This window comes from Netta rufina (genome assembly GCF_964035555.1).
Source record: "Netta rufina genome assembly, chromosome: 3".
NCBI classification, from domain to species: Eukaryota; Metazoa; Chordata; class Aves; order Anseriformes; family Anatidae; genus Netta; species Netta rufina.
The window spans coordinates 8398573-8425269 of record NC_140125.1 but is presented as its reverse complement, the minus strand read 5'-3'; the positions used below and the strand labels follow the sequence as shown (position 1 = coordinate 8425269).

Here is a 26697-nt window from a genome sequence, read left to right as displayed (position 1 = left end):
TTTGATGCCTCTAATGCCTCATAGAAGTAACATGCAGGAAAGGCTGACATGAAGAGCTATGAGGTGAGAACCAAGGGCCAAATCCTGTGCTTGAAGCAGGAGTCGTACTATCATGTCATCCTAACCAACTGCAAAACTGTCAGATAACAAAAATCAGGCAGTGCCATCCAGTCACACCAAAATCCTGGCTCAGCAGAAGGCCTCTCTGCACGGCCTGGGGGCAACAGCAAGGACAAAGCTCTCCCCTGTAACACGGCCACGACAGGCTTTGAGCTCAGCCTCTGAAAGTGCAGAGCGCTCGTTTTGTTGTTCGTAGATAATCCCCCAAGCAAAAGCTGGATATTGCTCTCTTTTATTCTGGCTCTGCAGTTGCAGTGCTCGAAAAGAAAGCCCCTCGCCCCCCACCTGCTGCTCCTCTGAACTGCTGACGCCCAGACACGCAGCCCCAAGGCGGGGCCAGTGGCATTTATTTAGCTCACTGCTGCAGACCATGCCCTTAGTGCCACAAACCGCCCTGGAGACAAACCCTAATCGTCTGGGGGGGTGATTATGGTCAATTCTTCCTCCCCAGGCCCCCAGACATAAATCGGATCCAAACTGGAGAGGCAGGAAGGCACGCAAGAGGGGACGCCGGCACCGTGCAGCCCCCCCGAAGCCATGTACAGGAGCAGCTTCCTCCGCGAGGTCCGCAAGGAGAAGTACGAGCGCTCGGACGCCTACGATGAGCTGCGGGGCTCCCCCGAATTCGACAGCTTGGCCCAGGCCCAAGGTTTGGAGAACCTGCAGGAGCTCAACGAGCGCTTCGCCAGCTACATCAACCGGGCCCGCGTGCTGGAGCAGCGCAACGCCATCCTGCGCAAGCAGCTGGACACCTTCCAGCGCATGGACGAGCTGGTGGGCTTGGACGAGGCCTTTGCCGGGCAGAACGAGTTCAACCGCCAGCGAATGCGGGAGCTGGCGTCTGACCGAGCCAAGCTGGAGCGGGAGGAGATGGATGCCCAGCGCATGCTCGACGAGTACCGCAACAAGTAAGGCTCAAGAAGGGAGGAAAAGAGGCAGTGTTGTTTCTGTAGTTACGTCCTGAGGACAGGTTTGGTCGCTAGCTGCTTCTCTTGCATGGGTGATGTCTCGCTGTGTGTTTCAGGCTTGTGGCCAGGGACAGTGTGTAGGACTTGGGGAGCTCCAGCTCTGCATTTCACGGCCTTTCCAATCGGCTTTCCCTGTCTGTGGCAGCAGGTCTTCCCGTGGTGCAGTTTGGATGCGGGTGCTTGGAGGGCTGTGCTCCAAGCTGCAAAGAGGGAATAGCCCGATTTAAAAAGTAACAAGGCTCAAAGTGAGCCTTGTGTCTGAGCAGCACAGAGTTAGGGGACCCCAGACATCTGAAGTAATGTAGGACATCTCCAAGAAACTTAATTACAGGTACCATAAGTCACCTGGGCCAGTCTGTGCTAGCCACTACAGATGTGGATGAAAAGAAAGTATTTTTTTCCTGGTATGTGAAAGGGACTTGCCTAATTGCCCTCCTCTTTTTCCTTGCATCCCAATAGTTCTGTCTTGTATTACTTAAGCAATACCTGTAAGAACAGTTTTTTCCCAACCATCTCTCTTTAACGTCATAGGCACAATAAATCAAAGGGTAGGAACATTGAGGGGCTGAGGCATCCAGGTGCCTCCAGACACATGTGGTCCCTTCTCTCCAGCAAAAGTCAGTTTTGGCTATGTTGCTTAATTAACTATACAACAAGACTTGGTGAGTGCTGCTGATATAAGGACTGCTCACAGGAGAGAAGGGAAAAATTAGCAGCAGTGTAGAGACTGAAGTGGAAATTTTCATCTTCCCCACCAAAGAGTGAGGGGTAAACTCTATATAACATGCTCTAGTTTAGAAACCCTTCTCACTGACACTGTTGGGAAGGAGAAAAAATAAACGTTTTCAAGAAACATAGCCGTGGTAGAAGTACTGCTGCTCCCAGGCAGTGCTCACTGCGCTCACCAGAAACAGTTTTAATAAGGGAGAGGGTGAATCAGCGGGAGCAGCACCACATTGCTGCTGCAGATATACATACATGAGTCAGTGGAGATCTCATCCCTTGTCTCCATCAGACTTTTTGTCAGGCCTTGGCCAAATCACATCAATTTTCAATCTGATCCTCTACGGATTTCATCTGGACTGGTAAGTGTCAGACTGTTTGTACTTCCCTTTTGTTTTTGCAACCATTTTGCACAATTGGAATGAGCCAGAAAGCAGATGTGAGACAACTGATGTGGTGACCATCTGTGTCCTGAGCCATGGTTTGGTGATACATTGCTCTCAGGAGCTGTACAGTCCTGACACACCCTCACCTGCCCTCTGAAGCTCTGCCTGCTGCCCAGCACACACCTCCTGCTCCGCTGTGCTGCTAGAGCTATTCATGGAGCACCTGAGAAGTTCATCAGGAAAATGAGCCAGATAAAAAAAATATTAAATATTATCTGCAGCCCAGCTCAGTGACCTGCCACACAAACAGCATGTGGGAGCTGGGAGCTACAGCAAAGAGAGAGAAATGCCAAATTCCCATCTCTGCTTGTTGTCTGAAAGCACAGGACAGCCCCTGCAGGGGTGCTGAGACTTTATGCTGGAAGTGGTCAGGAGTTCACGACTCAGTGTTAGAGGCTAACAAGCACCTGATGAGGCAGTTTTGTATTGCAGTAATCGTGAGCAGGCAATTGAGCTATGAGCCAGTGCTATAATTTACCTGTCTGCTGTGATACTTGTTCATTTGTTCTCATTACACAGTGTCGGTGAGATTTTGACTAAACTCAGTGCTGGCTGCATGGTAGTTAAAATATATACGCAAACTGTGTAGAAAATACCTTTTGATGGATCCCTGTGTCCACCTGGGCAGTCTGCTCAAAGCCATCCTGATGGCTATGCTTTCAGCTACTGAAACTCACAAATAGGCTCTCTAAACAGTATATGGGAGCAATAATTGTGATGTTGGGGTCTTGACATGCTCCTGAAGCCAGAATTATTCCCATGCTGCAGACCTCTCCCACCCTGCTCCATGTTCAGTGGCAGCACGGTGCTCTCGCTTCACTTGCAGCTTAGGGAATTCTTGATTCATTTGGGGACATAAAGCACCTACTTCAGCATGTTGGGATTAATGAAATCTCTTAGAGTGCCACGTTGTGTACCAGTTATTGAAAAATGTCTGGGCTTTTCACTAACATAAAGAATTTTACTCTTGCAGCCCATTCATTTACTCACATTCACAGTTCGGGAAGTAGATTTATAGCTATAACCACACCTTTTAAAGCTACATTTAAACACAGTAGGTGCTGGGACCACTGTGTCTGTGAAATTAAATGTGCATGAACCAGTGGAAAGTAGATCTTCTGTTTAAATTTATTTTTAAGTCTTCTGTAGCCACATTCATAGCTTTTCACATTAACATGAATAATTCAGACTGTGCCAGTGGATAATTCTTTCTCTTGAATTTGCAAAAAAGCGTTGCTAAGAATTGTTTGGATGCAGCTCATGAAAGGGCTAATTATGCTAATTTTATTGAGCATCATTATTACAGCAGCATTACATCTGTCTGTGGGAAAGGACTGTATTTCTCTCTCCATGAGATCCAGAAGGATACTGAAACCCGGGTTTTAGCACCCCTGACTGAACAGGATTAATTAACTTCAGGAATTAAAAGTCCTGCTAATCGATCATTTCATTTAGAATGCATTCAGTGCTAATATTGCGGGTTTTGCCTGTAATACAATTCCCTGGAAGTCGCTAGGCACAGAAATTGGTGCTTGGCTCTCCCATCGGTGCGGCGCAGTGATGCTCAGACAAGATGACACCCTCTGGGGCTGCACTGGAGACCCAACACTGATGAGAGGTAACAAAACGTGATAGCTGGGATGAGCAGAGATGTGGGGACTCGGCAAAGCCATCTCCAAGCCCTGTCAGCAGGGGTTCTCTGCACTGCCACCACTTCTCTGGTGGTACAGAGAGTTTTATCTGCTGCAGCTGCAGGTGAGGAGGTCCTGCCTCCCTCCATCCACTCCTCAGAGTGCTGAAATCTTGCACCATGGCTGTGAGCCACTTGACAGCAGCTTCTTGCTAATGCAGGTAGCAATGTATTCACAAATCGGCAGAGCAGAGCCTGCACAGGGCTCATCCTAGCTTGCAAGGTTTGCTAAAATGCAAACATTATTAGCTTGTCTGTCATCCTTGTAGGATCAGCATTTGCAGTTTGTGCTCTCTTTGGCCCCCTAATTTCAACTGTTTCTGTTAAGAAAAGTCTAGTGAAGTGCCTCAGAAACTTGTCAGCAGAAAACTTTGCAGTAGAAAAGTTTTGTCTTGGCTTGTGGCAAGCCAAGAAGGTTCCTCCTGTATTGCTGGAAGAGTTCAGCAGAGTTCAGCAGAGAGGCAGCATTTGTTCCCTTTTCATGTTGAAGGCACAGGCTTGACACCAAATTGAGTATCCGGCCACTGAAGCTCACTAAGTGGGTGGGTGTCTTGTGAATGTTTTCTCTTTGAAGGGATGCCGGCCCTTGCACTGCAACAGGGACAAGGTCTAAATAAAAAGGGCCTTGCCCTGCCCCATCTTCCAAGAGCAGACACAGCCTGTTTGTCAGCTAAAGCTGGGAGAAGTTATTTACGGCATTGCTGGAGCTGTGCTTCCCAGGTGAAGAACCAAGCCTGGCATCAGGCTCCCCTCCTGCATGCCCAGTGGTCTCACAAGACCAGCACCTGGTACAAGGGTTCAAGGGGCTTAGCAAATGTCTGTAAATCTGTAAGTGCCCCAGCAGAGAGCTGTTAACCTCAGGAAGGTGAGGTAATGGGAACCTTCATGGCTCTGTTCTGCTCTGTTTGAACCTGGCAGCTCCATCCACTCCATTTCTTTTCCCCGATGCAAAAAACAACGAATAACGCTTTTTCTTGACACAGTCCAAGAAGGTTTATTGCATCCCTAAATCTACCTGACTGAGTGAGAAAGATTTTTTTTTTTCTTTTCAAAAAAGCAAATGAACCTCATGGCTCTGAAGGACCAGGAAAGGCTGGCCAGCAACCATCTAAGAAACATATGACCTCTTTTAAACACTACTCGAACGTGGAAATCAGGTTTGAAGCAGCACAGTGCTGCAGTTTGTTAGCCACTGCACCTACATACATTTCAGCATCACAGGGGCATGCACATTTCACCATAAGGGCTCTGAAGCATTTCTAAGAGGCCCTTAGCCCTTTTGCGTTGAGCTTATGGCGTGCGTTGAAAATCACTTAGAAGCAGACCTTGTTCCAAGAGAAATCACACATTGCTAACTGTATGTGCAGCTGAAGGCTGCCAGGTGGACTGATGGCTGGGTGGCAGAGCAGGTATTTGGGTTGTTTGAGAATGAAGGAAAACAGAGCTGAGTATTCCGGTCGTTGGAAGAAGTTTTGAGTGAGGACCCAGCAATCAGCCAGATTGGAGCAGGCCTGAAAGGCATCAGGACTCAGACCCTGGCACTATTGTGTTTTTTTCTTTATTACTAGGAGTGTAAACCCAGCATTACAGTGTAGTGATACATTTAATTTTCACAAGCTGCCACAACGTGCTTTATTCTTTCCCAGTTGCCAGAAATTGTCTAAGTTAATGAAGTTTTCCTTGTTGAGTACACACAATTTATAAGGTAGAAGATTGGTTGGAGGTGAGATACTTAATAAACAACAGATACAAAGGCAGTCTTGCTTTTGAAGCTGAATGTTCTTATCTGTATCCTTGGAAGTGGAGCTTGAGTTAATACAATTCGGCAAAAAAGATGTTGTTTTAGTTTAGTTAGAAAACGGCACTTGACAGAGGAGGCACGGAAATTTGTAGGAATGACGATGAAATGAAACCTCATGGGATTTATTTGCTTCTTGGCTGTTCACAATAAGAATTGAAAACAGTCCAGTGACCTGCCCAGGTAATATCATTCAAAAGAAGGAGAAGTTGGGAATCCAGAGCACCAAGTCAAACCCTTTCCTTTGCTCTGCCGAGTTCTTCCATCATGTTCCTGGTCAGATCCCATGAGTGAGCCCTTCCTGTTGGCTTTCCGAGTCATGCTGAAAGAGGTGGGAATAGCATTGGCTGGTCATTCTTCAGAACATAAAAAGAAAGGAGAATCGAATTAAAAAGGAAAAAAAAAGTAATAGTAATGCATAAATAAATCTTCTGGCCCCATTCAAGGTTCATATTTTGTTTTAATGTTAAGCATATATTGTACATGACAGTGCAAATAAAAATGCAGTTTGCAGAAGGATGTGCCACTGAACTTCATCTCGTTTGTTCTGTTTGCAGGTACAGAAATGAACGTGAATATCAGCAGAAGCTAAAAGAAACCCTTGAACGCCTCAATAAGGTAAACCTGGAAAAATGGAAAAGAAAAGGTTTTCCTCTTTTTTTTTTAATTTATTTTTTTTTTCTTCTGTGGTTTCATTTACTACAGCAAGCTGTTTTGAAGTCCCTGTGACCTTCTTCTTTTGAAGAATTGCCTTAGTTCTGCAAAATCATTTGGGAATATGCCTCAGTTTTTAGACCATTCTGAAATTTTCTCTCTGTCTCGTAAACCTTCCCCCTATTTTTTGACTGCTTAGGCACCACTGAAATTTTTGCTGGTGTCTGACTGCTGTTTTAAGCCTTCGGGGACCTTTAGTTTAATCCAGCCAGGTCACTAACTGGACTCCATTCTTTCTTATGGTCTGTTGCCCTATTGAATCCTAAAGAGTAGGAGCTGATTTCCCTAAATAAACAGTATTTTAGTTGTAATTACACCCATGGCGGTTGTTAGATTTTAGTTCGAGGTTTGCATAAGGCTAATTCTGCTGAAGATGAGAGTTTTGGTTGAGAGGGTTGCTACTGGGATCAGTACAGCAGTGCAGCAGTCTTCTTACATCAGCAAACACACGTTTTGTTAAGGTGTTGTAAAAAAAGGGCTGACTTCAAGCAAATTGCAGGTGCAGATGTTAAACTTGTTTCCTTTCCAGGCATTCCTCTGGGCTTCTTTAAGTATTGCCTTACTTACCAGTGCCTTTCAAACCTGTGGCAAGCCTTCATGACAAGCAGCATCACAGGAAGAACCGCCTCTGCTGGAACCCTTTCAGTTTCCTTCCAGTTTGTGTCTGTGGTTCTCTGTGGAAGAGAATTGGGAGCGAAGGTGGAAGAAAGACCATTGCAGAGATAGTATGTAGCATCCAAACTGCCTCCCAGGGAAAGCCAAAACAGCTCTCTGAATTTGTTTAAAGCAAATGGAGAAGAGATGTTGTGTTAAAACTTGGAATGGAGGAACGATTGTGATGAAAGGGTCCTTTATTTCCTTCCCCTGTTTTGCTGGCTTTTGGCCTCTTTCTCCTGAGTAAGCTCATGTGGAGCTTTCTGGTCTGCTGATACACTGTGCTGTTGTGTTGTAAAGCATCACCAGTGAGACCAGCCTATCTGAAAGCAAGGGAAACGAAAAACAAAAGCATTTTCCCCTTTGAAGGAACATTGGAAAGTCGAATGCTGCTTTTGCTTATTACATGCAGAAATATTTGCTTACCTAGGGACCTGGGGGCTTTTTTTGGCTCTCCACAAGCCTCCTGACATCCCCATTGTTGTACTGATCTTCTTCTCAATAGGACAGCAGAGGAGTGCAGAAAAGCAGCGTGCGTTCGTGATGACTGGCTCCGAATGTGCCGGTCTGGATTAGCTGCTGTCCCACAAAGCAGGGAGATGGCTCTAGAGCAGAGCGGGTACATGGGTGGCCTCCGAGCGCGTCAGCAAGCCTGGCTGGGAGGCTCGGCAGCATAATGAAACAGCTAACATCCACACATTTTTGGAACAGAGCATGCTGTGCATGTAAAAAAGAAAAATCCCCTTCTACCAGTCACATGCTGCGCCCATGGATTTTTGTGCTTTATTTTCAATGCATGATCCACTCGCTGAGGCATAATTGCAGCTGGTAATGACACGTACGTAATTTTAGAGGGACTCATTTAAATCCTTTTTTTTTTAAATGTATTGCTCTTAAAATGCAACATCTGGGGTGACACTCACTGAATTCTCCCTAAAATGTTCCTTTCTTAAAAAAAAGGGGGGCTGGGGTGGGACCACCAACCCTCCTATTCTGGTACGATGTCTTAGAGCTCAGTAAAGGCTTTCCAGCTATAAAGCACCATAAATCCACCACTTTTCAGTTGGACAAACTACACAGTCATTTCCAGTTAGGTCTTCTGTGAAGTACAGTGAAGTTTTCTGAGAAATAACAATTGTAGCAACTTCCAAGCTACTGTGAGCAATGCAGATGGTGAAATTCAGATTTCTTGTTCTGTTCTAATCTATAGCACCGAGGTCAAGTTTGAGTCTTTTTTTTTATGTATATATATAATTACATGTATATATATGCATATAAATATAATAGAAGCTTCTGCAGCAAACTGACTTTTTCGGGTCTTGCTCATCTGTCATGTTTAGTTCCAGAAATGGGTCCAAACCTTTTGTGATTTGTAAGAACACACCAAAAGGAGAAGTGAAAATAGTTCGGACCAGTCTGTTTATTTCCTAACAGATTTTTTTCTGGGAATAGTAAAAAGGTATCAAGATACTTTAGGTCTTATCATAAACACTGGAGAAATCAATGCCTTACTGTGCTGATGCCATCCATTTAAAACTCATGCCCCATTGCAAGATTTAGCATCAAACATCGGTGTTTCCTAGTGTCTATTGCTTGGCTCCCAGCATTCAGAAAGCATATGATAAACATGTTTTAACACTGCCAGTGCTAAACTGCATTGTACACTATATTTGTGCAGAAAAGCAGGGTGTGCAATGGGAGAACGCGGTGTATAAAGCGTCTACTTGTTGGTTGCATAGCCCTTCTGCTGTCCCAGTAGGCTTCCCATCCCTGCTCAGGTTGCTGCCCTCATGGGACGATTCCCGCTGTGGGTTTGTGGCACTGCAGCCGTGGGTACTGAGATGTGTCTCTGCCTTGCAGGAAGCGGACGAAGCGCTGCTGTGCAACCTGGAGCTGCAGATCGAGTCCCAGTTCCTGCAGGATGACATCAATGCCACGAAGGACAGATACAAGAAGGTAACCAGCTGGGTTTGCCATCTCCTTCAGGTCTTTCTTCTGGAGACACGTGTGAGGCTTTGCCCTTCTCAGCGGTCTGTTCCAGTGGCCAATTAAAGCACATCCAGTTTGTGTTTTAGTGCATAAATGCAGCACTTTGTATATTCAGTGATCACAACACACTGCAGTGTGGGATGGATCCCAAGGGCTGGATGGCTGCAGGCATCCAAATTGACTCACTCAGGGTCCAACATTGACAGCTGTAGCAATGTTTTGCATTTGTTGACCAGTTATCACGATTTTAACACAGCAGGCCAGTCAAGCTGTCTCACAGTTCATGCTAAGAAGCTCTTGCTCTCATAAGAAAGGGTTTCCTGATCTTCTGGGTCAGCATTCCAGTTAATCTGTGGCCATTAGCCTGTGGCCAGATAATTAAATTGCAGCCAGCTTTAATACATGCAGCTCCCTTCACCTTCTTGGGAGAGCTGCAGGGCTTTGTACCAGGCCAGGGTCCCATCTTTGTCACTTTTAAAAGAAGAGGCTCACTTTTTTGGACCACGTGCAAAGGTATCTTTTGGTCCTTATTTTGCAAGAGAAATTACATAGTCTTTAAGTAAGGCTGTGAAGTGTATTGTCACTTAGACAAATGCCTGTAATGTATCCCAAATGTGGTGAAACTCATGGCACCTGCAGTTGAAATCAGGACTAAAACCTCATGGAAAAAAATACGTCTTAACATAACCTGAACTTCTCTGGGTTGAAAGAACTAAATATCTAGGAACAGGCCCCAGAAGTGTAAAACATTGCGGGAAGCACCTTGCTATGACAATTGCTGATGAAAATGTTTTTTACTTCACCCCAGAACCTTATGGAAATCCAGACCTACGTCAATATTTTACAGCAGATCATCCAGACAACCCCTCGCGTGTCCCCCATAACCACTGGCATATCTGAGGTAAGCATTGCTGTCAGTAAATGCATACTGCACAGTCGGTACTAAGTAAAAAAGAATGCATGTTTATTCTTAAAGCCTGACTGATCCTCTAACTACTTAGCTGAAAACCGCAACAACTGTGATTAACTACTGGATTCTGCATAGGAGAGAAAACCTAACTCTAGCTTTGGAAAACTGAAGTGGGCAGGAGAAGGGGCACTGTGTTGGTCGGGTGCATGCCAGCATGGGTATTAGTCCCAGAAATGGCTGGGGCACAGGTGGTCAAGTAGCTGTGCTCCCATCTGAGGAGGAGCTGGCAGGACGTATGAGTATTTTCAGACAGTAAATCTTGTCTGGAAGGATCAAGATGTGGTAAAAATTTGTAAATAAAATAAATTGCTATGGACAGGATGGAAATTTGGTGATTCCCACCAATGTGAGTGGCTATGCTCACATTTATTAGCTGGAAGAAGATGTGAACAGCTACATCCATAGGGTCTAATTTCAACATAAACCGTACTTTTACAGCACTGCCATATGATGTCTTTTATTCATAAAGTCATGCCACAAGGCTTTTCTCGAGGTTCACTGTTGAGCTTTCTATGTGTCTTTTGCCATTTTCTGATTGCCTTTATGGTTTGTTTTCAGTAGCAATTTCTTTTGACTGTTTTTAATAGTGTGAAACTTACGTTCCTGTACACATTGTTTTCTTCCAACCAGGAAAAACTGGTAGCAGAAAGGAGGATCCCTGTTCTACAGAGCCAGCTGGAGGAATACAAGAGCATCCTCTGCCAGCTACAGGCACAAAAATACAAGCTGCAGACAGAGGTACTGCCATAGCTAGCCATAAACACAACCACAGTTCTTGTAAACTCTGCTGTTTCCATGGCCTCATGGTAAATCTGAGTGGCCTTTAACAGGGTTTTGGGAGCACAGAGGAGTTGGAGACCTGGAGGTGTGCTTTCCTTTTGGTTTCCATCTTTTCCTGCAGATCTTTCATTCTTGTCCACTTGGTGGCCCAAATTATTGGGTTTTGATGGCCAGGCAGGGCTGTGCAGTGGGTGTCCTGGCCATGATGAAGCCATCTCAACTTTAGTGGAGCAGCTGGTGGGAGAAGGTTTCCACATCACAGATAAACTTCTGTGGGATCGAGTCAGCAGGAGGCTGTGGATAGAAAAGTGATGCAAGGATGGTCTCACTGTCTTACTGAGGTCAGGCTGGAAGCTGACCCCATGAAAAATGATGGGGGATCTTCGGGGCTCTGCCCAGTGCTTCCCATCAGTGCCATATTGGATGCTGAGCTTGCTGTGAGAACAGCTGGATAGACTTGGTAATCAAAACTGAATGTCCTTTGACACAGGTGTCCAGCTGTGTTTGGCACCATGCATTCATCCCAGTCACTAACGAGCACTAAATAGCACCTGTCCTGTGTTTAGAAGCTACCAACAGCAAGAACAGCTGCTTTCTGCCAATTCCTGATTTGCAGAAAACGGCTGCCCATTTCTTATTGCTTACTCATTTTTCTCATTGCTCCTGCCTATCTCCCTGACAAGCCTGCAGTAAATCAGCCTTCCTCCTCCAGCCAGTGTCTGAGTGAGCAGTGCCAAGATGCAGGAGGCGAGGACAAAGGAGGCAAGAGATGGGGTAGCAGCTGAAGGCTGCGCTGAAACCAGCCTCATAGAACTGCAAATGTCAGATCTACCTCAACACAGCTGAATGTTTTCTTAGCAGATAGGGTGAGAGAATGACCACCTTATACTCTCCAAGTGCAGCTTCTTTTGTGCCTCAGGCTGTCAGTCCTCTGTATGTGTGGGAAGGGCTGATACAATAATAAAATACCTTGTGGTGGGATTTTGGACTCTTCTAGATGGCTGTAGCAGCAGCTCCAACTTTTAGGGCATAACTTTTCTCACTAGAGTACATGGGGACGGTGATACCCCCAGGTCTTTTCCTCAGTCTCTTACTCGTGTCTGATGCTTTGTTGGAAAGGACAAATGTGCTCCAGCGAGGGCAGGAATCAATATAGTGACAAGTGAGATCACAAATCAATATAGAGGCAGGAGGAGAAAATCACCCTTCTGCTGGCAAATGAAGAGATGTGCTCTTTGGGGAATTAATCGTGCTGCTTTCAAAATGAAATCTTCGTGTCCCATTTAGAGATAATTTATTAATTGATTCCTTCTCACACTTGGAGATTAAAAGAGTGAAATAAATGATTGGAAGGCAATGACATGGTTGCTTGTGACAGCAAAGGCTCAATCTGATGACTGAGTTGTCTCTGAGGGCCTTTGCTCTCATGTTTCTGAATATGACAACCACGTGGCACCCAGGTTATGGATTCCACCTTGTGATCACTGAACGCAGAAGGGGTTCACCTGTTGGTGCACTCTGACACCACAGCATAAACAAATTAATGCCAAGGGACTTACCTCCTAAATTCAGGCTCTTAAAAGGTTTTTGAAACTCTTGCCTGTAACATAGATGGATCAATCAATTATTAAAGAATCCATTAGCCAGTCATTGTCCCATTAGCTTTTTGAGAAGGCATCTCTTTAAAAAGTGTTTGAAAAAGGAAAAAGAAAATCCTAAGTGATAAAGAAACTATGATAAATAGCCAAAAATCAGCAAATTAAAGCAAGAGCAGAATTACACAGTCAAATAGCCCACTTGTAAATCCTGTCCCTTGCTTCTGCAAGGAACTCACGCCACCTGCTGGTTAATGTGCACTCCAATGACTGCTACTTAGGCCTTAGCACAAAGTCTCAAAGTCTGTTTTTTTTTTTTTTTTTTTTTTCTTTCCTACAGTCAAAAAGCCCAGGAATAAATGAAAAAGGGTAGCGCTTTTTCTTTCTTTCTTTCTTTCTTTCTTTCTTTCTTTCTTTCTTTCTTTCTTTCTTTCTTTCTTTCTTTCTTTCTTTCTTTCTTTCTTTCTTTCTTCTCTCTCTCTTTCTCTCTTTCTCTCTTTCTCTCTTTCTCTCTTTCTCTCTTTCTCTCTTTCTCTCTTTCTCTCTTTCTCTCTTTCTCTCTTCTTCTCTCTTCTTTCTCTCTTCTTCTTTCTCTCTTCCTTTCTCTCTTCCTTTCTCTCTTCCTTTCTCTCTTCCTTTCTCTTCTTTCTTTCTCTCTTTCTTTCTCTCTTTTCTCTATTCTTCTCTCTTTCTCTCTTTCTTGTAATGATCCTTCCTTATCCTCCAGTGCTTGGTCTGTGGACCACAGCTAAGGAAGAACAGGTTTTGCCTGCACACATTTTCCCAGCTGTTAAGCTCTTTCTGCCTACCAGAGATGAGAGACGGCTCCTTTTTCTCTTAAGACTCTGCCCACTCTTCACAGGCTGCCCACAGTGAGCTGCAGCTCATGCAGTGAGATGTCAGCCAGCCCCATGTGCACAGGGAAGGAGACATGACACAGCTCTTTCCCTGCTTCAGACTGTGTAGTGGGAGACCAGGGATAGACGAGGGGATGGAGATGTATTGGATTTGAATAACTAAACAAACACGGTGAAACTGTAAGTCAGCAGTGCAGCATCATACAGCTTAATAAAGCTGTTTATTAACAGTTAATACCTGTTAGAGAAAATGCCTGTTAGGTGGGGATGCCAAATAATTTAGAGCTGATTCTTTTACTCACTCACTAACTTTGTCTACCAGACAACCATGCTGGAGCAAGCGATGATGAAATTCAGCTTTACAATGAGCAGATCGAAAACCTCAGGAAGGGGATAGAAGAAGCTGAGAGGACCTTGGAGAAGTACACGACCGACTGCCGCCAGCTGGTGATCTACCAGCAGTCCCTGGAGAACGAGCTGGAACGCTACAAACGCATCATCGAGAACGAGGACAGCCGGTAAGGCTGGGTTTGTATGCTGCCAAAGGGCCTGCTGATCTCTTCCATCTCATTTAAAAAAAATGTCTGTTCAAGGGCAAATGTCCTGTAAAGCAAAGCACTCCTCACAGCAAAGCCACTCTTCAGGCAAGGGAGGAATAGGGTAAAGAAAAGTGCAGGTTGTGCTTAAATCAACAGAGGAGCACTGGCTCCCTAGATGTTGCCCATCAGCCTCACAAGAGGCAAGGAGCTGGGCTTTCACAGCAGCGGCTGTTGCCACTTGCACGGGCTGCTGCTGCAGGGCTAGACCCCTGGGTGCCCAAACCACTGCCCTGGGTCATCCAGAAGATGCAGGGAAGGACACTAACTCATAGCCAATTCAGTGTTTCACACATGGGCAACAGATTTTTAATCCAACCTCCAGCATCTCATTTTGGACAGTGTTTTGATCAGAAGTATCTCATTAGGGTAATTCTCAGCACTGAAAGTCAAGATTTGGCTCTTTCTCTTGGCTGCAAGAGGAGCTGCAGCGCTAAGCTAGACACAGCTCTAGGTCTAAGTGTCTGCACGGTGTGTATGTCCTCCCTCCAGGCAAAAATCTTCTCTCAAGTGCTGGCAGAGCAGACTTGCACAGGCCACAGATAGGGTAACTGGTTTGTGTGTAAGCCAGCCTCTCATTTAAAATTTTAACCCTTAATACTACCAACTGCTCAAATATTTTCCAAGGAAGACTGCTCAGTTTTCTCTTGCCCTTCTGAAGTCAGGCGTATGCAGGTGATTCCACCAAATCTCATATTTTACTGGCTAGCATTTGCAAGGTGATGGTGTCATTTGGAGAATGCATCCTGTGACGCTTCCAAAGAGGCTCTGTTGTTCAGGAAGGATTTGTCAGGAAAATCACATCCGTTTCAGATACTCAAAGAGAAAAATCCCCACTGCACAGCTACCTCTGAAAAGCTTGGCCATAGGAGAATCTACATTTTACCACTGGAGCCATTTTTTCCCTTTGAAATGAAGTTACTGTCATGCTTTAGGAGTTAAATAACAGATATGAACGTATGTTGGAAGCTACACGGTATGGCAAAAGATGGTGTATTTCTCTGAGAGACTCAGCCAGCTCCAGGGTGAAAGGCAGACAGAGCCACCTCACTGCAGAGTTCACTGAAGTGACTGATGGAAAGAGCTGCAGGTGCAGCTTTGCATCCCTTTCATAGCCCTGGACTGGAGGCTATTGCAAAAGCGTGTATGAGTTGAAGCAAATCTTATAGGCCAAGACTTTTTCCATACACTGACAGGCTCAAAACACTCAGGGTCTGACTCACCTGGTGCCTTCTGATTCCTCTGTCGAGGAGGAGCTCAGCATGAGACTAGCTTTTTATCTGTATCTTGAATCTTTATTTTTTCATGACTTAGAGACTTATTAAGTCTTTTTTTCCCCCCACAACAAAGGGAGACACTCTTAAAAGTCATAAAAGGGAAAATGAGCTGGTGCCTGTTGACGTGTGCTGCCAGCTTTCTCCCTCACATCGCAATGTACGGCCGCTTCCTCGGGGGCACACCCCTTGGTCCCTGTTCTTGCTGAGGCACAAGTGGGAGGCAGAGACACAGCTGACGTACAGGTCTTGGCAGGCCTGGACTGACTGCTTGCCATCCAAAATCTCCCCATCCTTTCTGAGTGCTGTGGTAAAGTACAAACGTGTCGCTGTGGATTTTTATTACCAGTGTACTGCTCCCGACTCCTGCTGGTGGAAGCCAGCCTGACGCCTGTGAAGGTGCTGTGGCTGTATTGATTGTCCCAGACAATGAACAGGCTCCCATTGCTCTCTGTAACTCCTCATCACAGAGAAATGCATTTCTTTAACCTCCATGTTTCATTTTGCACGATTTCACTTGCTCCTGATGGAAATGAGGGGAGAGGTCTGACTGATGCGCATCTTCTCCGGCAGGTTAAACTCTGCTATAGCAGGAACGCCAGTCACACTCTTCACGCAGATCTATAGACCTGTCCAGCCTCAAGCTTCGAGGGGAAGAGGTAAACCTGTGCCATGTCTTCCTGTGTCTGTCAAGAGCAGCATCACTGTAATTTAAGCTGTTTTTCCATTTGTCTTCCATATGAACACCAGCTGCAACAGCCTGACTCAAGGCTTGTTCAGTAAATGCAGCGGTTTCAGCTTAGCTCAGCTGCCTTTGGGACAAGCTGTCAAAGGCCAAAGCCACAAGCAAACTTTTTTTTTTTTTTTTTTGCTTATTTTTGCAGTTTTCTACTTACGCCAATCAATAGAGCAAAGTCAAAGGCACCTGAAACTGTGCAAGGAGCTGGGGTGTATTTTGCTGGCTTGCTGCAAGTTGTCCCACACTTAGATCATGTGCAGGCAGCATCAGGACAGGGTTAGTGCGGCAGGCCGGCAGAGGATATTGCTTTCATCCTGTTTATGTGCCATGGCCTGGTCTCCTCGGGACGGAGAGCTTCCTCTGTGCTGTAGGATTGCCTGTTAGAATCAGGATGTTTGTTCCATTTCCCAGTGACGTGGGAATGGCCAGGACTAAACAGGGGACAGCTTAACAAAAAGGGGAGTTTGTTCATAGAGCAGGGAGTTTGTAGTTAGTTACAGCACACACCATCGCTCACTATAGCCGAAATCCAAGGTCGCTGGGTTTTTACTGGCAACAAACCACTCCTGAGATTGAAGATACACTGTCTTTTGTTGAATAAGGGCTGGGTTTTTTTGGAGTGCAGGTGTAATTTGTCTAGCTGTCCTGTGAAATGTAGCATTTTAAATGGAGTGGGCCCATAAGGTATGAGGCCAAATCCTCAGCAGCTGTATATAACTGCTGTCCTGCCGAGGGGTGTTTTATACCCGCTGAGGATTCGGCCCATCTCGAACTATACCTCTGCGTGTTGCCTGCAAGGCTCACAGGGCACTTTATGTGCCTGTAGCTGTGACACTGGCCAAGCACAGCTGCTTTGGGAAGGCATCTTAATGTCAGTTGGTCCTCGTGTTCCTGTAATTCCCAGTACTGATCCCTCTGCCTTCTCTGCTCGAGCTACTCATGCCATGGAAGTCAGTAGCCTCCTTGTGCTCCTGCTGCTCCTGAGCTGCGACAGGGCCCACAGTTAGCAGCTGGGCATCAGCAGTCAGAGAGGCAGCAATGTAGCTCTGCTGGCTGGGTGGCTCCCAGCTCCGCACCCACTGCTGCGTGCTGCTCCCTCCTGATCTGCCTCCCTGCCTCTGCCCCCACCCCAAAATGGCAGGGGAGGCCTGGCTGGCTCTGAGCCCCACCGGGACCCAAGGCCGAGGCGTCCCCCCGCTGTCCTGTTGGAGGCCCTGCAGGGGACACCCTCAGAACCTGTCTTTGGGAACACGGGAGCAGCTGCTGCTGGCGCTCGCCTTTCCCTTTAGGCCTGGACCACTCACCCAGCCACTCAGCACACAGTGGGAAGGTTTTAAATAAGATTTTGGGGTTTCCCTCACACTCCCCCAAACCCCTTGCAGCTTGTGGAGCTGTACAAGGCCAGGCAGCCTTTTCCCACTGACTCCCACTGCTGGACTGGGGCTCTGACTTTGGGCACGTGGCTTCAGTCTCTGGGAGATGAGGTTTGCTGTCCAGCTCAGGGAGCTGCCACAATGCCTGGGAGGATGGTGCTGAGCCCAGCTGCAGCAGCAGGCTCTAAACTCTGCTGCTGAATACAAATACAGGCCTTGTGACAGGGGAATGTGCTGTGCCGCTGCCTTTCGTGCTGCAAAGTCGCCGTGTCCTCGTGCTGTGTATGGAAGGGGCTGTCTCAGATGCCAAATCGCTGCTTGGCCAAAGGGGGGGTCAGGAAAAGAAACATCTGCCCAATGTGCCACGGGAAGCTGTGCTCACATTTGGCTGCGTTCAGTCTCCACCTACAGCAGTGAGGGTGAGGGATGGCTTTAGCATTTGCAGCAGCTGTGTCCAGCACTGTTTGTTTGCTTTGTTTTCATCTCCCCTAGATATCACCCAGGCTATGCAGGAGATTGCCAGTGTAAAGCCCAGACAAAAAGCGCTGACAAAGAAAATTTTCAGGAAAAAGGAGATCATGTCTAAAGACATAACCGATGGGCTCTCGCCTGAAAAAACGTATGAAAGAACTCTGGAAGTTTTTGACCTTGACCAAGATCAGATGGAGTTCAGGCATGAAGGCTCGGTCACATGTGAACCTGGGCAGGAAGGATTAAAACTTGTTGAAAAAGAAATAGTCCCAGAGGATGTACCCGATGGAGCCCAGATAAGTAAAGCCTTTGATAAATTGTGTAACATTGTGAGGGAGAAAATAAGAGTTTACAAGCGACCAGAAGCTAAAACCGATTCCCATCCTAAAGGACGTTACGTGCTGGTAACTGGGGAGGGAGGCTATGAAGAACCTTGCTTCTTGTCCTCCTCCATCCCGGCTGGGGGAGGAATCACGGTTTCCACCAGCAATGGGAAGGTGACAATCAGTGGTGATGTGGAGCCCATACCAGAGCTGCCCGAGCCCACTGAGCCATCAGAAAAGAGGGATGTCTGTGAAAGGAGGGAAGAGTTTGAACCCCAAGATAAACTGAAAGAAGAAGAGAAAGAAGACATGTTTGAATGGGACAAAAGAAGAGGAAAAATTGAGCAAGTCACAAAGTATCCAGACATCTCTGAGCCTGAAACAACTCCTTCCCCAGGTCCCATAAGCCCAACAGAGCCAGGAGTCCTTCGAGAGACAGAGTATGACCGCGAAGATAAGCAGGACCTTCTCTTCAGGGAAGCAGGCTTGCCTGGCTCAATGAGCTATGAGAAGGTGGAGGTGGTGGAGTCCATCGAGAAGTTTTCCGATGACAGAATTCAGACGTATGAAGAGACAGCAATGATCGTGGAGACAATGATAGAGAAGACAAGCAAGAAGAAACCGGGTGACAAAGGCTCCTAAGTGACACTCATCCTCGGTAGTCAACTTGTCTGGCGTAGTTCTTAAATGATGTATTCTTTTTTCCTGACCGAATGATACAGTAGTGAGAGTTTTGCTGTTTGGTATGGACTAGATTGAGACTTTGATGGCAATCCTGTCTGATGTAGGCTCACCTTTGGTGTAACAACTGTGAGAACGCTCCAGGACGAGGAGCAGTAGGCACATTCTGTGCGACTTACTTTCATGATTAGGACAAGTTGAAATCAATTACCATTATTGAGTTGCCTGGCTTTCCAAAGTATCCAGGGCAGGTTGCCAGTGCATATTCCCCTACTGCTTCTCTAGCTGCCATACGATTCCTCCTCTGTCAGACAGCTGCAAATGTTAACTTGTGACATCTGGTTCCTTTAATAAAAGCTTTGCCTTCTACAGAAATACCCACTGCGGGTGTGTGTTGCCTTTACCATTGCACACTAGGCTCTGCTATTAAAAGTTACCTGACTGGGTATGCAGGAGTCCTTCCAAAGGAGGAGCTGAAAACCTGACTTTTGTAACCTATTCCACACCTCTCTCATTTACAGTCTTTAACTAGAGGTGAGCTTGGCAGAATGCTCTTTTTGGGTATGAAGAAAAACTCTCCGTGTTTGACATAAGCTCTTACTGCACATCTTCTCAGAATAAAATTTGAAGTTCCACCAAAGTAAAGCAAGGAAAACCCTTATAAAATACACTAAAAGCGTAATTTTTCTTTCACCAGCACAATTAAGGTATTTAAGATTGGCAAGCAGCTTTTAAGCAGACTGCAGACAATTTAAAAGACTGCATTTTGGTATTTTCTCGTTAGGCATTTCCTTGGACTGTAGCATTTTGCAGTTTAACTCTGCTATGTGAGCCTGTTGCATTCTAGTCACCTGCAGCACCACAGGGAACAACGAGTGGTGCCTTCCCATGTCGCCATTCCTGGAGAAGCACAAAGCAGTACTTCTGTAACATCCTCCAGAGATCCTTGACTCAGGAAGAGAAAAAGAAGTCCCTGCAGATGTGCTCATGTAGAGCATGATTTAAAGCTCTGCTGCAGTAAATCATTTAGGCCTCAGCTTGACTTTAGGCTTAACAAAACCAACAAACCATTAAAGTGAAGTACCCATTGAAATGCTTTACTGGGTTGGCTCTGCACTTTTCCTTTTCCCATCCCAGCAGAGTTTTTAAAGTTTTATTTTCGAGCCCACTGCATTGTTAGGGCTTTCCTTTCTATCTCATTATGCCCGTCAGCTGGGGAGGAAAGAGCTGGCTAGCCTGAGCTCGTGACTTCTTGACTGTCTTCTCACAGCCAGTGAGACTTTCCTTCAATATTGTTATTTTCTCCTTAGTAACTTCCAGTGCAGGTTTAGTATCGCATCTGTTGAGGCTGTTCTGTCTGGTGAAATGGCACCTTATTCTTGAAACCAGGGACAGGTGATCCCACACAGTCACTTTTTTTAAGTCAGGATTATTTTTGGATGCTGTTTTATTGAAAAGCTGTGGGAATAGATGCCAGACATTTCTTGCTACAGGTTTTGGTGATCTTGAGTTTCTTAGCACTGTAAATACCTGCATAGAAGGGATTTATCAAAGCATGCACAGGCTGCACTCTGGTGAGCTGGGAGCAGCTGCTCAGCGTTACCCATGCTGGAAGCAGGTTGTGACTACTGCAAATTCAAAGAAGTCTGCAGCAACAGGAAGCCTGGTTAATAATTCCGTAACAAAACAGGATGCAAACAGATTCATGCGGCATGTAGCCAGAACTGGGTAATCCCCAACCATCTTAATCTCACTGCAGTACAGAGAACTTAATGCTCAGAATATAAAAAATCCTTTAGTCGATGGAAAGGAAGCAATATTTCAGGAGAGCCTGAGTTAGGTACCACAGGTGTGACTATCCCCTGCCACTTCCAGCTGTTCCGTGCTGGCACACAGAGGTTTTTCTGATGCTCTTAAGCCCTGGTCAGTGGCTGCTCAGTGTAAAGGGGCTCCCACGGCGCAGGAGCTGGGCAGCACGTGGTGGTCCTGCACCAGCAACAACGCGGAGCTGCAGGACTCAAACCGAGCTGGTGCTGAGTGCGCCGCTGACACCAGCCTCAGGGGAAATCAAGGACCACGAAGCTCTACGGCCTAAATGCTGATCAGATCGCTGGCCTGCCACATGCACGCACAGCAGTGGCCCAGTAGGGCAGCAGGTGATGGGCAGATTCTCATTGTGAAATACAGATGACAAGGACATAGAAAAGCACTAGTACACATTGTTGGCAGTGACAGTGCTGGCAGGGCTGTTAAATCTCCTGATAGGTGGATTAACCGCTGCTTTAAATGCAGATTCTCAAATACTAAAATGCTGAAGTGTAATGATGAAATACTTCTGAGCATCTGTTCAGTAAAGCCTGGGCTGAGGCACAGGTTAACACAGCCATGTTCCTGCCTCAGTGATAAGAGCTAGAAAAGGAGCCTCCCGGCCATCTTTTACTACTGCAGAAATAGTAAGAAATTATATTTCAAAAGCACACACACCCTGTACTATGGGATTATGTGTGTTTAAAAAGTATCCAAAAGTGTGGGTGGGAAGTAGGGAGGTAGAGGGAAACCAGTTTTTTTGTGTGTCTCAAAGTGCTCCAGACAGCAGAGAAAAGCACTGCTGTGGCAGATCCTGTTGTTTCCTCAGGGCCTGAACTGCCATTGCTTATGAAACACGGTTCAAAAAATGTCACTGTCTGTCCTGAGCATCCATCCCCTTCCCCAGTGAGAGCAGCAGTCCAGCAGCTGCACAGCCTCACACACTTGCAGAGCTTTCCCTGGAGCCTGGCTGAACCATGTAAGTAATGCCCAAGGCTCCTCCTAGCCTGCACCCATAATCTCCTGCATCCCACCACGTCACAGAACTAACTAAAGCCTGTTACCATTCACGTACTGTTATCAGCTGGTTCATAGGATCGTGTTTGTTTTCTTAGTCTCCAACATGGGACACAAATTTCCTTATCAGTATGAAAAGTATAAAAAGCAGAGGGCTAGGAAGGCATCCCGCCTGTATCAGCTTACCTCCCATGTACCTATGGGTAAGCAATGATGATAGGGCCTGCCAGTTTACAACAGCTCTTTATTTTACTCAGATTATAAAACATCATCACAGGGTGTTAGTTAAACAATATTCACCTGTTTCAAACCATGAGCTTCATTTTCCCCTTTATTATAAATACTAACAAATTAACTTTATTTTCCATCAGCAATATCATAAAAACTTTGTCTAACTGGACATATTTTTTCAGCAATCCCCTGATGCAAAAATTCTGAAGAATTTGAAGTAGATCTCTGTATTGTATATACACTTAACTTTATATATACTTATATCAAAACTCACCATTTCTGTTTATCGTTGTTGTGATCTTTCGCTTAATATAATAAGTCAACATTATGAAAATATGAACAACCATCTAGTTATTTTGTTGCTATATAAGATATTTAATGACGAAACAGCCTTGCAAAATCACATGAATGCAATGGAAAGGAATGTACACATTCATTTAAGATTTCCACATGGACATTTCTGATTCCAAAACTTTTTCCACATTTTAGAAGTCCTTCAGTAGCTTCCAGTTCTCTCTGTTTCTTTGAACACATACACAAAAAGTAAGTGTGTGTATGTGTTATACATTACATACCATATGTAATTCTGTAGATATTTGTAAGCAAATATATGTAACATACTGTGAATATACATATTGTATGTAATATGGGGAGAGAGAGAGAGATACCACTGGGGTGTTCTATGCATTTAGACATACGGGAGTATGCATAAATAAATATATATGGTAAATTCTTCCCTCTGATCTGTACATGGTGCTCTTTCTGAGAATTCTGTGCCTTCCCTGAAAACCTGTTGAAGTCAGCGCAGTCCCTTTGGTTCCAAACAGCCACCAACGAACCTGTCCCCTCATTTAACTTCACAGAGTTTAGGGTTATGCCTCATGAGCTCCAGTTCATGGTTTGAAGTAGGCCTGTCTTGTCTTTTGGGTAATTTCTAAATCATCACGTTGAACATAGTTGGCACTATAATGTGTTTGAACAAATAACTAAGAGCATTTTTAAAATAAAATCATGCAGTGCCTGATTCATCTCCTGCTGAAATACCATTTATCCAAATGTGACTCCGTTGTCTTAATGGACTGCTGCATGTAACAAAGAACCTGTGAAAGGTGTGAGGCTGCTTGTCTTGGGTTTACAATGTAATTCACATAGACTTCAAGTAGGTTGAGCTGTTTATTTGCATTTGGATTTGTGAAGGAAAGAACAGGCCTTGTGAAAGGATAAAAGATGGATATTCACTTGAAATAACAGAATAAATTATACATTCTTCAATGAAATGTATGCACCATATAACCTTTGGGTTGCATTTTTGATTTGTTAGATAAATATTTACTTACTGAATACGTTTCTACCACAATGCACCTGATTACCCAGGAAAACTCTTATTAAAACACTTTAGATGAATACTCTGTATATTAAAAATACATAATAAAACTCTGAAACCAGTCACTGCTAAAAAGTAGATCTTGGATCCTCAAACATCTTAAGCACCTGCTTAAAATTACTATTTGAGTAGGTTCACGGATTTTACTGTGAGTGCCTAAGCATTTGCAAAATCAAGACCCTTTATTATTCAAACGTTCAAATTGGGATCTCACACCTGAGAACATGTAGTGGTTGTTAGCATGAGGAATCCCCCTTGAGGGAACGTTATGTCTTGTGGCAATAGCCAGAGCAGACTCCATGGGCAGGAGAGACTGAATTTACTCACATATGAGAAGTGAAGATGGGACTGACTCTTTAAATGCCAAAGAGCAATGATTACTGACAAATCTTCCCAAACACACTACATTTTATTTCCCAAGAAGGCCAACTTTGCATTACATGTAAATAATGTAGGCATATTTTTCTCCTTAAATATATTTGTATAACACAAAAATAACTTTTTTCTTTCTTTCTTTTTTTTTTTTTTTCTTTTTAATGAAATCTGAATAAAAAATTGCTCTGGGACTGAAGCTGCATACTTCAAATTTTCCCACAGCAATTTACTGACAGCCAGGTTTACAAACCCCAGAAAACAGGGGTCTGTGCTTTCCCTATGTGCTTATGCTGCTGTAAGATGGTATATTGATTTAAATTGCCAACATTAAAAACAAAAGCCAAAAGTAAACTAAACAAAAAAGAAACGAAAAAAGCTCTTGAAATTTGTGCTTCTAGAATGCCCTGACCCTGTTTGCAATGCACTTCTTGTCACCTGGCTTTAGCATCACCTGGCCTTCCTTATTGCATGCTCATTGAACCATTCTGCAGCTGAAGTGCTAGTGTGTATGTTGTGTAAGTGTATATACTAAAGAATGCTCTGAGAAGAATTAGTTTCTGCAAATTGTATGGGTAATTTTTCTTCATCTGTGGATTATTTCTTTTTATAGGGTCTAGTGCTACTTTGGTTGAACCCAGGGGGAAAGTCCCACTGAAGTCCATGATGCAAAAGGAGCTGTTAGACATTCAAAGACCTCTCCAGCCAACCAAACTCTTTGTGATTCCCTCTCTCACAATATTTTTTTAAATGCACCCATTATCACCAACTGCCAATGTTAAAATTCACTCTTTCTTTTTTTTTTTTTTTTAATACAAACAACATGTATCACAAAAATATGAAGGGAAAAGCCATAAACGTGTTTGCAGGTATTACCTATTTGTATGACACAGAAGAAAAATCATTTACAGTCACAAACTGTACATAGTATTTGGTGGGGGACAATATATTCGTGGTTTAGAGTAAAAAAATGATTGCTTCAGTGGTAATTAAAATAATTATTGACAAGATATAAGACTTTAAAATCAAGAAAGTGTGATAATTTGGCTACAGAGACGATCATTGTAATATGTCTAACACAGAGGTTTGGATAGTAGAAAGGTGAATAGAGGGGTCTGGGAAAGGAAAGACACCATCATGCAGAACAGACTAGTTCTTGCTCAGTATACTCTTCAGGCTTCTCTCCACTGCTTCGTCTAATTCTTCTTCCAGCTCTTCCTTCTTGGACATGGCAAGTTTGGACTGATAATCTTTTACTATTTGGTCTATATAGGGTGCGCTCTGGGTCCCATGCAGCATCAGTGTCCACTCCTTCAGCACGCCCCGCTGTGGCACACCGCCGACAAACCCAATCTCTAGGACCCAGGTGCCTCGGGGGTCTTCTCCCCAAGTGTGTGTGGTCATGAAAGGCCATTTGTCAAAACCCACCTTGGAGTCGTCATCCCTGGGACGCCGGCTCAGTAGAATGGATTTTGTTCCCATCGGCGAGGTCATGTTGATGTTGAGATCTCCTCGCCTAGTTGAATTCACAGTTATAACTGCTTGGACGTGTTCAAGGTAACGGACAAAATTTTCCTTCCCCTCACACGCATCAGTTGTAAGTGTGAGGAGCAGCTTGCCACTTGGTGGTATCTTTCTGCAGGTCAAAAGATAATGAAGCAAATGAAAAGGATATATGCAGCATGACATGACTTATTCTAAAACCACTCTTCTGGTGCCTCACAGAAAAACCTGTACTAGCTTCCTTATTAATACATGGAAAGGTAAGGAAATAATAGCTGCAAACTTAGCCAGAAAGAAAATACTCTCATTTTAGAAAATGGTATTAAAACTGTAATTTGGAAATACATTATGAAATGTACACCTACACAGTGAGAGAAGGAATACAATTAAGAAGCATATGCTGCTATTTGAGAAATGCTAACATATATTTAATAGCTGCCTCTACCGATCACTGCTATATTGGGTAATTGCACAATTACGTCTATGGCCGATTAACGAGCCGCGGGTGGTTGTGTCAGTCACCTTAAAGGACGGCAGCAAATGACTCTGGAGTCTCAAGAGCCAGCTGCACGGATTTTCAGTGCAGTCATATTCAAGTCTGGATCCTTTCTCTGATTTGGAAACTGACTCTAAGGTTGGATCCTACTTCCAGCTCATTTGGAAAATATTTTTTTCCACGAAGATTGCTGTCCTTAAACTGCTCCCATACAGGAACACAGAGGAGAAAAGGTCGCGCTTGTTTCCTGAGCTCCCAGAGTGCTAAACCTTCAGTCACAAATCTCCTGGTTGTAATAAGTCAGTCCTGAAGAAGGTGAACTCAGTGAAGTACCATTGTCCATGTGAGGGTGGACAGAAGAATTGTACCAAGAAGCATACCAGATCCCCAGATGGCACATAGGCTCAGTCCTGCAACGTTTATTGTGCAAGGACTCTGTCACCCAGCAGAAGGCAGACCCCTGACATCAACACACCGAGCTCCTTTGCTGGCGAGCTGCAGGCACGGAGGATACACGGCCTGGCAGCTCCCTTGCAAGAGCATCAGGCTGCCTCCTGCCCACTCTGTGGAGTCGCAGCTGGGAATGAATGAATGGTCTCAGCAGCAGCTGTCAGCATGGTTAGTGCCATACTTGAAAGGACCAACATTACCCCGGCTGGTGCTCAGGGCTCCCCACGTGCCGGACAGGCAGCAGCATCGCCCCAGCACGCCTCCAGCGCTGCCAGAAGAGGCGAGAGCGTGCTGGGGGAGAGCACATTGCTCCGATGCCTTCCCAGCTCTTGCAGCTGAGATCTGGGCAGCCCTGCTCAGGGCCCTGCACAGCCCTGAGGATGCTGGTGCCTGGCCCACGTACTTCAATTACTCCAGTGACATTTTACTACCGCTCCCGGTGCTCACGGCGTCTCTGTGCAAAACCTAGGTTTTGCAGTAAAATGAGGAAGAGTGTCCCTTTTTAAAAGGGTGTCCCCTTTTAAGGTACACCGGCCTGACTGTGTTAATGGAACGCCTTCTTTTCACAAGAAATTTGAGTATTAATCAAACCTTTCCCTTTGCTACTGAAATAGCGAAGTCTTAAGAGAGCAGTGAGTGTTTCATTCAAGCCTCATTTCCAGGAATTCTGTTCTTCC

General features: G+C 45.1%; 2 protein-coding genes across 2 annotated transcripts in view; one reads left to right on the top strand and one right to left on the bottom strand.

Moving 5' to 3' along the window:
* Positions 1-657: 657 nt before the first annotated feature.
* Positions 658-18722, top strand: BFSP1 (beaded filament structural protein 1; the record flags this gene model as incomplete). The annotated part of the gene is given in 9 exon segments (XM_084283369.1): positions 658-1028; positions 6303-6363; positions 8974-9069; positions 9911-10003; positions 10703-10810; positions 13627-13642; positions 13645-13822; positions 15748-15833; positions 17779-18722. Coding segments are annotated over 9 exon segments (1953 nt in total).
* A 3772-nt stretch (positions 18723-22494) lies between these two features.
* PCSK2 (proprotein convertase subtilisin/kexin type 2) overlaps positions 22495-26697 on the bottom strand; it is a gene marked incomplete at its 5' end in the record, with an annotated part of 100261 nt that continues 96058 nt past the window's right edge. The window contains one exon of the mRNA XM_084283476.1: positions 22495-25207. Coding sequence (XP_084139602.1) covers positions 24721-25207 — 487 coding nt within the window. The 3' untranslated portion in view covers positions 22495-24720. The remainder of the gene's footprint in view (positions 25208-26697) is intronic.